This window comes from Marmota marmota, unplaced genomic scaffold (genome assembly GCF_001458135.2).
Source record: "Marmota marmota marmota unplaced genomic scaffold, marMar, whole genome shotgun sequence".
Taxonomy (NCBI): Eukaryota; Metazoa; Chordata; class Mammalia; order Rodentia; family Sciuridae; genus Marmota; species Marmota marmota.
The window spans coordinates 10,170,136-10,188,145 of record NW_026000242.1 but is presented as its reverse complement, the minus strand read 5'-3'; the positions used below and the strand labels follow the sequence as shown (position 1 = coordinate 10,188,145).

Sequence of the window (18,010 nt, the reverse complement as noted above, 5' to 3'; positions counted from 1 at the left end):
CAGGGAGGAGTTAGTGAGTGGGGCGGTGAGGGAAGCAGAGCAAGATTTTGTTTATGGGGAAATAAAGCCACCGGCCAGGGTTGGTTTCTTTGCCGCCTGTGAGTGTAGGGTTGCTCCCTCCCTCTCTTCTCAAGCTCCGAGGCTCCTGTGGACCAAATGATGATTATCTGACTGATGGGGGTGAGGAGCTGTTGGGTATCACAAGTCATGCAGGTTCTTATTGATTTGTTACCCACAGCATAGCCAGGAGGTGCCCACGGCAATCCATCCATTCACAACACAGTTCCTGAGCACCCACCAGTGCCCTTTGCTAGGCCTGAGGGTACAGGGATAAGTGAGGCAAAGTTCTGTCTTCAGTTGGCTGCCCATCTAGTGGAGGGGCAGGGAAGCAAGCAGAGGAACCCCAGTACCATTGATGCAGCCATAGACACATGCCGAGATGGGGGGGCAGATGGAGGCTGAGCTTTGGGAATGGAGGGACTGGGGAAAGCTTCCTAGGGATGATACTGGCCCTTCTGCCTAGCAGAATGTTCCTTTGAGGGTATAATGTCCCCTGCAGGGAGAATACAAAAATCAAATCAAAACAAAACAAAACAGAAAAGATGCTTTAGTGATAAGCTTTTTTTTCCCCCCCTTTTTAAAAATATAGTGTGTGATGCTCTGGTCACTGATTTTTGTCATTTGGGTTTTCTGTGTTGTATGTTATAAAAAGCAGGGCCCCAGTCCCTATCCCTGCATCATTTAAACACACAGGGCACCAAGGCAGTCAGCACAGGGAGACGTAGTGAATGCAGTGAGTCAAGGTTAAGAATCTCTCTCCATCTTCTGTTACAAGATAACAGAGCTCGCAGTATGTTGTTGGCTACTATGTGTCATGAGGGCAGATCCAGAGAGCCACTGTTTGGCCTTGACTGCTGTTGGGCTCCAAGGTTGTGGGCATCATGTGCTGCCTGTGTACCCGGTAGCCTCTCAAGTTACGAGCCAGAGGAGCGAGCAAGCTGCCTGGTGTGTCTTTCTGTGAAAACGAGGCCCAGCGGGGAAGAGGATGCATATTTGTTGCTTTTATTTTATTTTTCCTTTTATCTCCATGCCCACACGCTTGGACCGTCTCAGCATTGATAAATGCACACGGGCCCCATTCTCTGGCCTGCGCGCGTGCCACACACACACACAAGCGCATGCACGGTCCTGCGCACACTGGGCATGGACACCAATTGTAAACCTCCTCTGTGTGGCTCACCCTCCCTTTGCCACCAACCCCTGTCCTTTTCACACAAAGCTCCCCGTTGGGAAAACTCATAATTTTTACACCACACAGTCTTGACTGGCCATTGCTGGAATTACTGTCTCTTTGAAGTGCCTTCTGCTGGGGCATTTACAGGCTGTTTTAATTACCTACAGCTTGCAAAGGCCCTTGCTCAGGCCCTTGCTCAGGCCCAGTCTTTGTTTGTTTGTTCTTTGCAAAGAGTCTGTGCAGAAAGGGATACCGCTGCCTTCTTTTGCCCAGAGAGAAAAGGGGGGAAAAGAAGTTCGGGGAGTCCTCCGCAGAGCTGCTCCCTGCTGCCTGCTCCAGGACACCCTACTCGTTCAAGCAAGCTGTGGCAGAGAGGCCACACCTTGTTCTTGACTTGCCCATCTTAGCAGCTTCCAGCTCTGTGGGTCCCTCTCCCAGAGTTTACCAGCAATATTTTTGTTTGTGAATTTTTGAGATTCTTTCTTGTGTCTTGCTGCGGATCTGACTCAGGACCCTGTGCATGCTAGGCAACTGCTCTACCACTGAGCTGTACACCAGCCCTGTGCACTTTTGTTTTAAGTGTTATTAAGTCTGTCTTCAAACTTTCTGGTAAAGACAGCAGGGCTATCAAATCCTGCTCTCCTCCCTGCTGCCCAAATCAAAGCTGGCTGCATTGGAGGGATCCCGCTCATATTTTTCAGCTTAATCTGTTTAAGGAGTGTGCATTATTAAATTATTGAGTCTGGATGTGGGGGTGGAGAGTGAAGGTGGAAATCACATATGTGAAAGTAGTTCCCACTTGGAGCAATCTGGTGTTTTTCTTTCCTCTTCTTCATTTTTTCATTCAATTCTCTCTCTAAAATGAACTCAATATAAATAGAATTCTTTGGGGTTTCTGTTAAACATGAGAGCGGCATGTCCTGTCTGCAGATGAAGAAGCTAGTTTACCAACAGAGCCTTTCTCTGGGGGATTTCATAGCAGAAGGAATCTTCATTCATTTATTCATTTAGTCTAAAAATGTATTGAGAAATTGGAAACCTCGTGCATTCTGATGGGGATGTAAACTGCTTTGGAAAACAGTCTGGCAGTTCCTTAATAGGTTAAACATAGAGGTACCATATGACCCAGCAATTCAACTCCTAGGTATACACCGAAGAGAAGTGAAAACACATGTACAAAGACAAAACTTGCAAGCGAATGTTCGTGGCAGCATTATTCATAATAACCAAAAGGCTGAAACAACCGAATGTCCATCAACTGTTGAATGGATAAACAAAGTATGGTATATCCATCCAAAGGCATATTATCCACAATAAGAAAGAGTGAAGTACAGATGCAGTCTGCAATATGGGTGAAGCTTGAAAACATTATGCTACGTGAAAGAAGCCAGATCCAGAAGGGTGTGTATTGTATGATCGCCTTTATATAAAATATTGAAAATAGGCAAATCCATTGAGGAAGTACATTAGTGATTGCCAGAGGCTGGGGGTTGAGGGGATTGAGGGGTGACTGCTAATGTTACAGAATTCCTTTTTAAGGTGAGGAAAATATCCTGAAATTAGGTAGTGGTGATGGCCATACAGTTCTGCAAAGGACTAAAAACCTCTCAATGGTATGCTTTGCAAGGCTAGGTTTAGGTTTTAGGTAGATAATAGCTCAATAAGATTGATTTTAGAAAAATGTACTGAATGCCTGCTCTGCCAGGGACCCTGTGAGACTCTGAGGTTACAGTGATGGCTTCTGCCTTCAAGTAGCTTACAGTCTAGTAGAGATGATAATAATAATATAATAATAATAAAGCCAATACATAACTGTTGATACAGAACCTGCCCAGATGGACTGTGGGTGCAGCCTGACTTGCCTCCAGACTGGCATACAGGGGGTGCTTAACAGAGACAGCGTAGGCAGCAGGAGGCGGTGAGTGAGCATGACTTCCCTGTGGAAGGTTCTGAAGTTCCTGCAGATGCAGCCTGCCCATGAATGCTGGGTGATGTCGTTCCCCTTACTTTTCTCTTAGAGGACTCTCTGTTCTTCTGATTAGGTTGGGTAAAATCCCTTCTCAGTGAGGTATGGTGTGCAGGACTATGGTCTTTCTTCAGCTAGACAAATGTAGATGCAAATCCTCTCACCTGCTGACCTGGGAAAGTAAGTCACTTTCAAAAATGGGGTTGCCCTCTGTCTCAGCCATAGGGTGTGACCTTCCAGAGTCAGACGTGACATAAATGCACTGTCTTTGTTATTATATTACCTCAGTTGACTAGATTCATTTTTCATTATTCTAGAGAAAGGGGAAAAAAAAGAACCCTTAAAAAAAAAAAAAAGCAAATATCTCTTGGTCCTTTTCTTCATTAAAATGACAATTTTCACGATGGGATTTGGTGTCCGCGCAGGTAATCTGCCTGACTCCTCTCGTGTGTTCATAATTGATGTTGAGAGTGATGGCTCTTGAGCTCGGCATGCTCATAGAAAAGTAATTTAATTTTCAGTGTACTAAAGCATAAAGAATGAGGCAATATACATTAAAAAGGTTTTCGGAATGGTTTAATTCCAAAGGAACGTCCTTCTTAGGCCTTTAATAAACCTCAGTTATTCTCAACAATCTTGAGATGCTGTGGCCCGTCTGTGGGATTTGGAAGGTAGCATTCTGGCTTCCTGGCCACGGTGGAAACCTACAGAAATGAGCCTTGATAATCAGGAGGCAGACACATTTCCTTCACCTACCCAGGCAACACGAAGAGATAACAGAAAAGCCTGTCGCTTTCTGAAAGCCATTTTCTTCGAAGTTGGCTGTTTGTGCTGGTTAAAAGCCTTGTATGGGAGAGAGAAAAAAATACAATCCTCGTTCATCCATAACCATAATTTGATTCCCTTATAGGGCCTGGTAGGATCTGGAGAGAATATTTTGAATTTATTTTTGTTTCCCTTAGGCTGACGTCATCAAGCATGCATCATAGTGCCCTGTTTTGGGTTTGGAAAAAGCTCAGAGAAGCTATAAATCTTGAGGCATTTTACTCTTTTTCCTCTTCCCTTTTCTGAAAGCACAACTTTTTTTTTTTTTTTGAAAGAAAAAGAAAGAAAGAAACTACAAAAGTGTGTATTGATCCCTTCCCTTCAGATCTTAACTGCTCAGCCTGTAATACCTTGCTTACATCTGCCAGGGTTTTGTGCAGTTTTGCAACATCTCCTTAATCCAGTGAGCATAAATAGAACATTTCAATCATATTTGGCTACCAGGAACTTCGCAGATAAGCACGCTAAGACCTTGTTGAAAGAGACTGTATGAGATTGTGTGCGATAAGATCATCCCACAGCCCAGCGCCCAAATGAAAAACTTTTGTTCTTGGTGAAATTTGTTGATAGAGATATATCAAATAAATGACTTAGGAGAGAATTCAGTATTTTAAAACAAAGGACCAGTTATGTAACAGCCAGAAGCCCAGGCCTCCTGGTGCTCAGTGGCCATGAAGATCCTTCTCTGAGCAGTTGCCCTGTGGGGAGATTAGCATGCCCCTTTGTCATTTCTGACATGGTTTTTAACACTCAGAGGCGCCTTATCGGGAGGTACTGTACTTGGTGTGGTTATGGCCACAGGGAACACCATTGTCCTTCCTCATGCTTTCAACCCTCAGGACTGCTTCTTCCACTCTTTGGTCAGCTCCAGATTGGCCTTGATCCCAGGTCAAGGAAGGGTGTGTGACTTTCTTTCTAAGAACCCCACGGAAGGCTTCTCTTTTCAGACAGTGGAGATTGTTCTTCTACAGTGGTGTGTGTACATGTGCATAAAGAGAGGGTGGGTTTTTCCCACCTCCACACTTGGCTCGTCAAATTCCCTTTCCTGTTGGACTGCTTCAGTCATTGAGTAAAATGCATTGACCCCCCTTGTATGTTCTGGGCTCAATGGTAAAGATGGAGAGGATGGGGAAGAAGATATAGTCTAGCTGATGCAGACCCATCTGTCAATCCCAAAGTCTGTCAGCCTTACAATTTTGTGAAGCTGTTTGGAAATTACCTTAGAAATCAGCTAGCTCAGTGCTTGCATTGTTTCGAAGATGTAAGTGAAATCTAAACACTGTGGTTTGGTCAAGGTTGTTTGATGATTACCAGAAGAGATGGAGTGGAAAACCAGGTCTCCTGCACCCAGCCCAGTACATATATACCATATATATGTGTGTGTGTGCATGGGTATATATATGTGTGTGTAAATATATGTGTACATGCACACGTGTGTGCGTGTACACACACACACACACACACACACACACACACGGTCAACATACATACCTTTTACTCAGATGATTCTTAAGAAAGCATGGCTCTTTGATATTCTTTCCCCTTCCCTTTAAAATTCCAAAACAACCAACTGGCTACCAATTTCCTTAACTCTACAGGTCAGATCCCCAGGCCCCCAAAACCTGCAGCACAGAAGGTGTTAACTAGCACTCTGTTAGTTCTTGGTTGTTTTTAAAAATCTGTTCTTTGAAATCCTTGGCTTTTATTGGTATATTTACTTTATGGCATACATAAAGAGCTGTATTAAAAAATAAATTGTGTTGTAAAAGCATTCGGTAATGTTTATTAATATTGACTAGTCAGGGAGCAACGAACTCTATTGCTAGAAGGATAATTTGTGGTAATACCAGCTAAGCATTTGCAGCTTGTCAAATGACTGTCTAATCTCAACATAAAAAAAAAAAAAGAGTGGGTTAAAGGGATAATTTCCCTTATGTCTGGAGAAAATGAAGTGACCCATTTCCCAGTCCAGTTTAGAACTGTCCCTTCTCTTCCTTCTCTGGATTGCCAGGCCCCTTGCTGCTTCCAGGCAGGTGTGGGCTGCATTTTAGTGGCCAGTTGTGCCTTCGTCTAGAGGTGGTTGGAGACTGCCACTCTGGCTGCTCTGGTGGCCTGCGTCTGTGCCAAGGGAGTTGAAGACAGAGATAAAGACAGGGATTCGGTCCTCAAGGAGCTTATAGTTCTGAGGAACTTATAAACAGCTTAGTCTTTAATCACATATGTAAGGAGAATGACCCTTCAAATGACTAACGAATGACCTGCCCCGCCTGGAATATGACACTGTTGGTAGCAATAAGACACATTCTTTGGGAAGATCTATTGTCACCGTTAGAAGGTAGGAAACATTCTGAGTGTCCCAGGTGCCCTGTGAATAGTATGCTGTGGTTTAGAGTGCAGGCCTCTAGTAGAACCAGCTCTGTTCAGAGGGTTCCTTTCCCATAAAAAGGCAGCTAGAAAGTGTGGGAGTTTGGGCTGAATATGGAAAAACCCCTGCAATCTCCCTGGAATTTGTTTTTGGGAGGAAATCCTGATAGCTTCGTAGCTTTTCCTTCCTTCCTTCCTCTTAGCATTAAAGCACAGAAGGCTATTGACGATTTGACCTTTCTCTTGTGATTTTGAACTAAGGGTAAATGGTCCCTGGAGGTATGGCTCTTCAACCTATGGATCTAAGGAAGATGAGTAAACCCATCTTCTCTAACTAGGATGGCTCTTCCCTGACTTAGTTCAGTTTCTACTTGGAAAGGTGAGCTTGGCCAGTGTACAGTGTCATCACTGTGCAGAGGAGTTAGAGCTCTGGGAAGGGCCTTGCCTCATGCCATTCCATGTGTGGGGTGGGGGTGGGACACAGCATCATGTGGGCCAGGGCCAGCTCCAGAGAGGACCAGGAAGGTTGCTTGGTGGCTGGGCTCTTGTGGTAAGTAGATCTTGGAGAGGGGTTGCTTCTTGTGTGGGTAGTGGGCTTTTGAGAGAGCAGAGGGTCATTTAGACCTTGATTGGGTCTCATTCACAGAATATCCTGCCTCCTCTTGTCTGTTGTGAGTACCTCTTAGAAGCACTGACTAGGTCACACTGATGGCCCTGGGATCAGAAGGCATAAGCTCTCAGCATTGGGGAGATTTCTGCCTCTGGAACGGCCTCAAATTAAGGATAGGGGAGTTGGAAGACCCTTCTGGCATGCTCTGAGTAGGGGTTCAGGGGATTGATCAGGTAAGCTGAAATCATTATCTATGGTCCAACTACGGAATTCCCTCCCAGTGGCTTTCCCCAGTTACAGGTCCCAGTTTCCATCACTGGCCTGTTCAGCAAAATTCACAGGTCAGGCAGTTTCAGCTTTCCAGCAGGAAAGTGAAGGGTAGCTCTTAGGCTACTAGAACCGAGAATTCTTTCTCTAAACCTTCCCTGCCCGTTGGTCTGTTCCAGCTTTGCCATTTCTCTGTGGACAGAGAATTTGGGAAAAAATGTGGCATTGGAAGTGCTGTGACTTGAGCCCCCCCTTTCTCTGCCAGCTGGTACACTTGACCTTTTCCTCTTGGCACCTGGGGGTGCAACGAGCCCTTCTCCTTGCTTCCTCTCCTTGATCATTGGCTGCGTGGCATGGAGGTGGACTGAGCTTCTCCTGTAGAGAGTACTCTTAAGGCCAGCTGTCTCTGGAGACTGAAGGTAGGGAGAATGGAACTTGGTGTGAGTCTCTCCTTGCTGTCACTCATGTTTTTGCTGTCCTAGGTGGACTGGGGTGATTGAAGGCTTATCCTGAAGAATGAGAGGTTGTTCTAAGCTCAAGCTTCATGCTGATGTGAAAGTCTTTGGCTTCTTTGTATGGATTTCAGGGGCCACAGGACAGAGTCTGGTTCTGGACTGGTGGTTGCCCATGAAACTGTTGTACTTGGATTTTTATTAGGATGAGCAGAGGAGTACCCTACACTCTTATCTAGATGGATTTCTTTAGTGGTATTGAACAATCCATTTTAAACTAGGCCTTATGAATAAAAGGGAATATACACATGGCTTCTGTCATTGTGGAGTTTTAATTTAAATCAGACAGGATCTTTATGGATTTTCACACTTGTAATAGCACAGAAATGATTCAGATGATGAACTTGTATCTTGCTATCTTGGTTTTACTAGTGAGAGTTGTATGGTTGACAATTAGTGAGAATAAATGGGTCCTTCTCTTATGTTACTTGTTAAAAGGTTCAGATTTGCTTATCTCTTAATTTCTCATATTGATTCTGCTTTCTTGAGAATATAGATAGAAACTTGTTAGGGGTTAATTTTTGTTGTTGTTATTGTCATTTTGGACCTAAGTGAATGTTATATGCAGTGGGCCAGGTGTTGTCTGAGATGGCTCACCACGAGGGGTAGAGGAGATCTGGAGCCCATTCCCCAAGAATAAATAGTGGGGACTTGAAGCATATGGGGGGAGATGGATCCTCCACTGCATATGGGGAGGGGGTCAAATGCCTGGGCTATGCTAGAACCAAGTTACTTTCAAGGTGGTGGTCAGCCATGTGGCTTTTTTCTCAGAGAACAGAATATAGAAACTTCAACATCAACCAGAGAAGTACACAGCAAAGTGTAAAACTATCCCTAGGTGTCCTTCCCTGTGCATAGTGGAGGTTGATGACTTCAGATGGTCCTAAGCAGTCATACCTTGTGAAAAGACAGGACTCAAGCGTATGATGAGGAGGAAGAAGGTGGACAGAATTTCTATTTTGATCTAAATGCCCCTGCATAGTGTGGTGGTGGTGGTTTGGGGAGGTTGTGTTCTAAAGAGGGATGACCGTAAGTTCATACAAAGTTGTACTTTTGCTCTAGAAACCACTGGGAACTCTATATCCACATTGGCTCTTCTGTGGACTCTGTCATAGAGTCTGTTGGTCACCAGGCCCAGTGAATGCAATCAAGTCTTCTCTGCCATTTGCTTTTTGTTGTTGTTCTTTTTAGTATATTTTTACATGACAGTAGAGTGCATCTGGACATACTGTACATCCATGGAGTATAACTTATTTTTCTTTGAATCAGGAGAAGCTTCCACTTCTCTACACTCTTCTTGGTATCTGAACAATAAGTAAAGATGGGAGTAAACAGGCTAGGTTAAACTCCCAGGCAGGCTGGGAAGTTGTTTTCTTTTTGTCTTCTGGACTTTGTGTGATTTGCCTGGATCTCCCTGCCAGTGGGTGAGACCTGTGTGCTTGTCCTAGGTAAGGATTACATGGATCCCACATTCGCCCATGGTAACCTGTGTGGGTCACTGTGTTAGTGACAGAGTTCCAGGGTAGTGTTCTCACCCTGAGGATTGGACAAGACAACATCTACGTCTCTGAAGGCTAGAAGTGCATGGTGGCAAAGATGTTCAGAGGAAAGGCTTGTGATGAGTTCTGGGAGTTTTTTTTAATGAAAAACAAATAACAAGTGAGTGAAAGAGGAAACTCTGGCCATCTGGATTAGAAAGTTTTTAAATGAATAGATTGCCAGGTTGGGTCCAGGTTGCTTAGGCTCTCTTAGCCTGACTGCCTGAGTGTCAGAGAACATCATAGTGGGCAGTGACAAGTGGAGCATGGCTCAGCAAGAATAATGGTGCCCATGAGAGGGACTTCTTGGAGGCAAGGTAAAAGGACGTGGGTAAGACTTTTGAATAATAAAATTTGGTCTCCACCTGAAATTTTAGCTATCATCCACATCCATTTACAGGTGAGAAAAAGAGGAGTGATTATGATAGCACTACTTGTCCAAGGTCTTGAAACAAGCTATCTTGACTGAGTCAAGATGAGGATCTAAGTCTTCTAGCTGCTCACTGGGCATTCTTTCCTGTGCCCTCCTATCTCTATAAGGAAAGGGCAAAGGTGCTTCATCTTTCACACCAAGCCACTCCAGTTGGCCACTGGAAGAAAAGACACTTCCAGCAATTTCAAGGCAAATCCATTTGCATATAGGGAAAAGGCCAGAAGTATTACTGAAAGAGTGTTCATCAGGGTGAAGGACTTGATCTGGAGCTCTCAAGAAGAGATAGGAGAACTGGGGTTGTGGCTCAGTGATAGAGCGCTTGCCTAGCACACATGAGGCACTGGGTTTGATCCCTAGCACCACATAAAAAATACTAAATAAAGGTATTGTGTCCATCCACAACTAAAAAAGAAAAAAAAGTTTTTTAAAAAAAGGAGCCCAAGAGGGGAGGTTAGCCTGGCTGGTGGTGGCTCCCCAAATGTTAATACTGGCCACTGTAGATTCCTTTTGGAAAGTAAATCCAAGTGGGTGTTGGTCCATCTGTTCCTCTTGACAGCCACCAGTGAAAGGTGGGCACCTCTGGAAACTAACAAATTACCAATGAAGAGGATGAAAATAAACTGGAACTCGTAAGTTGTCATCCACTAGACGTCACCAGGACTGTGTGTGAGAAGTTCAGCTGAAGAGCCACTTACAAATGGAGCCTTTGCCACCCTGTAGAACATCTCCTATAAAAAGCAAACATCCATCAGGCCCAGACAAGAGGCAGGAATGCTCCACTATCATGTGTGTATGTGCTCACACACATGCACCTGCACGCACGTACCTGGGCACGTATTTAAAAGCTTTACCCCAACACTATTAGGACCGGTCCCAGTGCCGAATATTGTGAAATACATCTAGAGTTAAGAATGTTCAGTTCAAATGTTCTGTTATTTCTCAATTGGATGGATAAGCAGCGGCCAAGAATGAGATAATATAGGGCCGAGGGGTGTGTATGTGGGTGAATGTGTGTGTGTGTGTGTGCGCGCGCGCACGTGGGTGCGCATGTGTGTGATTGAGAAATCATTTGTCTTTGGCAAGGGGATAAAGGGAAAATGAGCAAACAAAACAACATGATTGAGAAAGAGTTCTGCGAAGAGAACTGTGTGTGATCACCCTCAGGAGACTGAACACATTGGATTGTGTGCTGTCCTCATGCCACAGCGGCCCATGGGCTGAGGCTCTTCTAGACCTGTGAATTGGCTGGCCTGTGTTATCACCCATGCAAAGACAGAGGCACTGGTGACAACAGGTCACAGGCCCAGCCTGACATGGTTCCCCAATCCTAATTCCCACCGAAGGCCTTTCCTGACAGATCCCTTGCTCCATCATGAGCCAGCAATGGAGAGACCCAAGGAACCGGATGGGCCGGCAAGCAGGGAACTGAGTCTGGGGAGTGGTTTGGGTACACTTTTGGGTTTTCATTTGAGGATTTGGAAGTTGGTAGTTCAGTTTCATTGTCATAATTCGGGCACTGCCTGCTTGAGTGCATGATATCCCTGTCCTCATATGAAGTTTTATCTAACATCAGTATCAGCTGTCCAGCCTTTTATTGTGGTCTTGACAGTTCGACGTTCTGATTGCAGTAGGCTGTTGGCTCCCAGGGAGCCCCGCACTGTCCTACCACCCACAGATGCTACCTCTGGCTGCCACTGCCTGCCCTGTTCTGGAGGGGAAGGTGCCGGGAAGATGCACAAACAGGGGCAGGGGTGGAGACCAGAGCCCAGATCTGGCAGTGGCAGTAAGTGCCTGGAAACAGAGTATGGATGGGAGGAAGGTCAGCATTTTGGGGCCAGCCAGAAGCTCAGAGCCTCTCCCCAGACTCAGCTCCCTGCTTGCTGGCCCATCCGGTTCCTTGTATCTTCTGGACTCCATTGCTGCCTCATGATAGAGCAAGGGGTCTGTCAAGAAAGACCCTAGGCGGGAAGTGGGATTAGGGAACTGTGGCAGGCTGGGCCTGTGACCAGTTGTCACCAGTGCCTCTGTCTTTGCACAGGCCAGCCACTTCACAGAATCATAATGGTGGCAAAATGTACTGCAAAATGTGTGCAAAAGTACTTTGGAAAGCCAAAAATGACTACTGTTGGAACCCTTTTATCTGTTGGGGAAAGACACACAGAAGAAAGACACTTCTAAAGCTGGTCCTCAGGGGAAAAATGTGTTCTAGGGATCACCATAGTTCTGAGGACATCTGGGAGCCCTGACTGTCTGTAAAGACATTATTTCCTTTAGAAGCTTATTCAGGGCCTTAGCCTCCTCTGTGCCAGTCACTGTAGTGGGTTAGGCAAAGGAGAGAGAAAGGCTATAGGTGCAGCCCTCCTGCTGTCTAGCAGGGGTGGCAGGGAGCCAGATGCATAAAGGGTAACAGCTCAGTCTGAGGTAAGCAGAGGCCGGTGCGCTTCCATTTATGACCCATGCTGGTTGAACAGTGAGCATGTCTGTCTGACTGTCCTGGGAACTACCTCCCTAACCCTCTGGAATCAGGTGTGATTTGTTCCCTTGGTCAATGTGACAGTGAACCAAGCCATAGGAAGTACCCTATTCTTCCATCCTTGGCTGAGACTAGGAATGGGCGCATTATTGGCAGCAGGCCTTGGCCTGGGGTCGGGGTGGGGTTTTGAAGCCAGAAGATCCAGGGATGAGTCTCCATCAGTGCCATGCCCTCCACTTCCTTCTTCCTGTTCACCTACCTGAGAGATGGCTTCAGAGCCCCCAGGTATGGGTGGGCCTGCCTTCTGTCCAGCCAGAGCAGCAGCAACCTGTCTTTTCCTTTCCCCTACAGGAAGCTGCACAGTGGGATGAAGACGTACGGGTGTGAGCTCTGCGGAAAGCGGTTCCTGGATAGTTTGCGACTGAGAATGCACTTACTGGCTCATTCAGGTAGGCAAGGATGCCTTAACGGCCCGTTTGGGCACAGGCAACTACCTCCTGCCCACCTTCGCCTCCAACTCAGAGCCTTCTGTGGCTCGGGTGACCCTGATGCCAGGCAAGACCTTGGTCCACCTTGTCCCTTGATCGGATCCTCCTTCCAGGTTCATGGAGCAGAAAAGCCACCTGACCGTGTGCACATTGGATGAGCCCATCCTCGTGCTTCCCTGGGGTTCCCAGGGCATCACTGGCACCCATGCCCTGTGTGATCTACCTTCCAAAGTAGACTGCAGTTTCATTAGCAAAACAGTTGTGGAATTAGGTTCTCGCTGTCTAATGAATCTGACTATTGGGTTCACATTATACAGGAGCCTTTAATTAAATAGATATAGAAAGGTTGGAACACAAAGCTAGTTATAGCGTGCTGTCTTTTGCAAGTTAATTTTATCCAATTCTAGTGGGGTCGGCTGTGTGGCTGCTGGTAATTTTGCTGGTGTTTGGGCAAAGCTGCTCTGCCCCATGAGGCGTGGAAGGAGAGAAGCTGCTGGTATTCTGCATGCCTGGGTGTTCTGGTGGAGGGAAGGATCCTGCAGGTTTGACGCTGCGGCTTCTGGGTTCAGGGACACTGGCCCTGAACCCAGTTGTAGAGGCTTCACCACTGTCCTGCCCTGGGCATACTCTTCCCTGTAGTAGTAACCTTGACTTTCAGACTTGGGGTCACTTTTTAGGGCAGCTGATTGGGCTATCTTATTTGGTCTTCCCACATATTGATATCTGTCAAATTCTTCCTCATTTTTCTCCATATTGCCTGAAGCAACTGACTTTCCGGGCAGTTTAGTGTTTGTGAAATAAGTATGAGTTTTGGGCTTGAGCAGATGAAGGTTCAAATCCTGTTTGTGACAGGTGCTAACTGTGTGACCGTGGCCAGATTTATCTTGTGAACTCTAGCTTTGTATCTGTCAAGTGCAGGTGTTGCTAACTCACATTTTTTTTTTTTGAGGATTAGATGACAGAAAGTATGTTAAAGGCATCCATAGCAAGAACCCAGCATGCAATTCATATTTAATTGCTATCAATGGCTTCTGTGTGCACCTTCCTCCCCTTTCCTACCTCTGAAGCTATCACCTAACTCCAGAAGCTTCCTGCCTGGCTGGCAGGCTGTGTGCTGTTCTTCCTGTGACCCTGTATGCATACAGTGGTATAAGCGCTCTTTGGTAGCTCTGCTTCAGTTCACCATGTGACTCTGCCCTGTGTAGGGTGTGACTTCTCTCCCTGGCCTTCGTGGTCCTTCCTAAAGTGCCCAAACTTTTTCTTGTCTCCCATTCTTCTCTCTTTCAGACACAGAGATTCAGCATCCCAGGCAGCTCTCTATGTCGTATGTCCATTTGTCCCCATGTCTGTCTCCTTTCCCCTCACTCCACTTTTTCTTCTCTTTTTTTGGGGGGAGGGGGCAGTGGGGGTAACTAGGGATTGAACTCAGGGGCACTTGACCACTGAGCCACTTTCCCAGCCCTATTTTGTATTTTTTTTATTTAGAAACAGGGTCTCACTAAGTTGCTTTGCACCTCGCTGTTGCTGAGGCTGGCTTTGAACTTGCGATTCTCCTATCTCAGCCTCCCGAGCCGCTGGGATTACAGGCATGTACCACTGTGCCCAGCACTTTTCTTCTCTTTTAATGATGTACACCTTTAGCTTCCCTTCAGCTTGTGCATTGTTTAGGATTCAGTGTGTGGTTTCATAAACTGTCTGCCAACAAGGTTGGCCACCTCCCCCTGACCCTGAGAGCCAAAGTGTGGGCTTTCTGTTTCTTTTGCTCCCTGCCCCAGATACCTATATGGCACTGGATACTTTGATGCCACAATATGCATTTTCATCTGTTGTTGAGACCCACTTGCCTTCTCTGAAATTCCACCGCAGTCTGCACCCTTTCTTGCTGCTCTTCCCTTGAGTTCAGTACTCTAACCACACTCACCTTCTTGTTGGGTTACTTCATGTGCTCCTTGCTTTCTGAGCCCTGTGTCTTTGTTGTCCCCATTCTGTCTGCCATCTTCCCAGATTTTCCAAGGTTCCTTTCATGATGCCATCCCCAGCCATCCCCCATTTCTAACCAGAAGCAATTGTGCCTTATTTGGGGTGCCCATATTTCTTCATCTGGAGCTGTCTTTGTGTACAATCTTTCTTCTTTGTGTTACAGTTAATCATGGACTTGCCTTATCTCCCCTCTGTGGGGACAGGGTGATGTGGTGGAAGGAATTGGGGCACCCACCTCCTGACAATATGATCTTGGGTTCGTGTGGGTGTGAGTTGGACTCTCCGACCCTGAGCCTCACTGTGAAATGAGAATATTTAACCCTAATTTTCCTTTTTCAGGAAGTAGGGCTTGGGTGGCATCCTTAGCACTATGCCTGGAATATTGCAGGATTTCCCTTTCCCTCTCTCCTTAATGGATTGTAATCTTCTTGGGCCTAGGATCAGTCCCCATCATGTCTAGTGCAGTGCCCAGCACATTATTGGAGTCAAAAAATATCTGTTGAATGAGTGAGTGCAACCTGGGAGACCAATGAGCAACTCAAGGAGACTCCCATCTCCTGCCTGGTTTCGTCTACACAGGAACTCTTCATGGCTGAGAGGCCAGGAGACCCTGGCCCATATTTCAACCCTCTTTAAGGCAGCAGAGTCCATGTGAGTTAGCTGCTGTCTGCTCTGAATTCCATGTTCACAGTGCCAGTGGGTGCCATAGAGAGGTCAGTGGCTGATTTCATATTCTCCTGTGTGTTTGGTGCCCCCAGTTTACACAAGATAGTGACTTGGCACTATCCACTCTCCCCCACCCCCCCAGGACTGACAGGTCCCTGGGGAAGTGCACTCCAGTCTTCCTGAGATAGCACTTCGAAGGCCCCCATCTGGATGTGCCAGAGGCTTTGGAAGTTGAATCCTGCTTTCCTGTTTGCCTTTCTGTGCCTGCCTCATTGGTCAAATGATTTGTCCCTCTGAGAGTCACTTGCCAGTGCCCTTGAAAGGAGGATTTGGTGATGGAGCAGGTATGATGAGTCATCCTCGTGATTTAAATTCACCCCTGCACATAGCTCAGGGCCTACAGAACCTGAGATTTCTAGCCTCTGTTTTCTTCCTGTGGCTATGCATGCCTCTCACTGTGTTGGAATGTCTTAAAAATCAGAGAGCACAAAGGGTTAGTGAGGCTAGACCCCTTCCTGAATTGGTTGCCCCCTGTTGAACAGTGACCACTCCTGGGAGAGGGGACCCTGTGGAGACCTGGACTTGTTGGGGTTGGGCTGGTAGTGCCAGGTTTTCTCAAAGATTCCATTAGTGATTTTACACATTCTGATCCCAGCGCCCAGATGCCTAACAACAGAACTCTGTTATTTTAGAAGACACGTTTACTGAGATGACATGAGATTTCCTTTCTCCTCTATCTCGAAGGCTCCATGCAGCGAGGAGCTGACAGTGAGAATGGACCCTCAGGATCTGTAGCACAGACCCATTTTATAGAAGATGATCAAGGCTTGGAGCAGCAGCGCAGAACCTGGAAGAACCAGCCTAGGGGACTGTTTTGTTAAAAAGAGCATGCTGTAGGGGAGCCTGGGATCTGAGCAGGGGTCTTGGTGGCTGCCCCTGCCCAGGCACACCCCGGCCCTGCGCATCTGCTCCAGAGCGCTTAGCAGAGCCCAGCCGCACAGGCTCCCTTCCCTGCTCGAGGGCTGTGTTGGCTGCCCCACCCCCTCTTGGCTAGCGCTGCCTGTGTTTGTTATTGTAGTCCTGGCGCTGGGCCAGGCCTGGCTGCGAGCCAGACTTGTGGGTACAGTATGTACAGTGAGTGCCGAGCCAAGGTTGTCATCATAAGCGATTAATTTTTTTTTTTTCTAATCTGGTAGGGGTGGGGTGAAGGAGGAGGCAAGAGTTTCTCCGATGCTGGAGAAGAGGCCACACTGAATTCCACCGGGATGTTATTTATGAAAGGAGAAAACGGCTTCGGCTTCGGCTTGCCTTTCCTCTGCATCTTTCCCCCCTTTCTCTCCTTGTCTTCCTCCTCATTTCCCTATCAGATGAAATCAGCCTGTAGGAGATCGACAAGGCGAGGTCTTATTTCCAGTGACTGGAATACTAAATTTACACTCCTAAATCAGTTTTCATTGTGTTGAAATTGACAATTTGTTTAATTAGAAGTTTGCCCTGTAGGAGGCCCTTCTGAGAGGCACTGCTTTCTCTTTTTCTCTCTTACTTCTTCTTCTTCTTTTTTAAGACTTTAAATGGTAGTAGTGAATGTTCAGTGTAATTGAAGTTTTTATTTCGATTTGAATACGTTAACTAATCAAGTGTTTATGAGATATACCTGATGATAACCATAAGTTTAAACTAAACCAACAGTAAACTAACTCAATAACTCATGGGATGACCTGTCCAGGCTCTGCATTCTCAGAGGTGGTTTGGGGGGTCGGAAGGTTTGAGTATTGGGAAAGAGGCTGGTGGTGGGAAGAGAGGCAGCTTCCCTCTGTGGCATGCCAGAGCTGGCCCCGTGGCAGGGTGAAGCTTGGGTGTAGGACTGTGGCAGTGAGCAGAAGAATGTCCCCCACCCTACCCATCTGTGTCCCAGGATGACTCCAAAGCCTCCTTTCTCCACCCTTTGCTGCCTCTCCCCTTGTGGGGCTTGGGTCCCACCTCTTTGCCTCTCCTGTTCTAACAGAAGTGATTCCTAGCTCTGGAATGTCCCTGTAGAGACCACAGACCCAGGTGGTGGCTCCAGTTGGTTCTGAGGTTGGCTAGTGGCAGGCTTTCCATCAGGTAGTATTTCCCACGGTTTGGCTGAACACACCAGAGGGTTGCAAGAGCACGCCTAGAACTGTGCCTGTTTGGGACTCGGCTGCTTCCTGCGAGGGGTTTGGGTGTGGAGGTGGCCTGGTCCTGTTCTGGGAGTGCCATTCATTTTTGGAGCCAGTGGGTGTTTAAGAAGCACCAACTCTATGTCTGACTGTATTCAGCTCTAATGGAAGAATACCATTGCACCCCTGCCCTTGGGGGCCTAAGTCCAGTAGGAGAGATCTGTTGGACTACAGAACGTGTGTACAAGTGCCAAGAAAGAGGTGTAGGAGAAATTTAGAGGGTGGAAGAACTTAAATAGAAGGCGAGTGCAGCTTTCTGGAGGGAGTTGGTGGAGGAGCCCGACCACCTGTGGGGATGGGCAGGGCCACTAGAAGTGCAGAGACTAGACAAAGACAGATCAGGGTTAGAAAGGAGAGACAAGATCACAGAACATTCAGAATGGCAAAATGGGTCCTACTTTTCTTTAAAGCCCTGAAAGATTGAGAAGGGAGTGACACTCCCTCCCGCCCCCC

At 46.7% G+C, this 18,010-nt stretch overlaps 1 protein-coding gene and 1 long non-coding RNA gene across 3 annotated transcripts in view; one reads left to right on the top strand and one right to left on the bottom strand.

Annotated features, from left to right (window-relative positions):
- Positions 1–18,010, top strand: part of Zbtb16 (zinc finger and BTB domain containing 16) — a 179,709-nt gene that overhangs the window by 74,373 nt on the left and 87,326 nt on the right. For both annotated transcript variants that reach the window (XM_015489860.2, XM_015489861.2), the window contains one exon: positions 12,574–12,671. In XM_015489860.2, coding sequence (XP_015345346.1) covers positions 12,574–12,671 — 98 coding nt within the window. The remainder of the gene's footprint in view (positions 1–12,573; positions 12,672–18,010) is intronic.
- On the bottom strand, positions 8,032–12,598 carry LOC125613972. Its single transcript, XR_007344616.1, has 2 exons — positions 12,482–12,598; positions 8,032–10,477 (listed from the first exon to the last, which is right to left on the bottom strand). It is a non-coding gene; the product is annotated as an uncharacterized LOC125613972 (long non-coding RNA).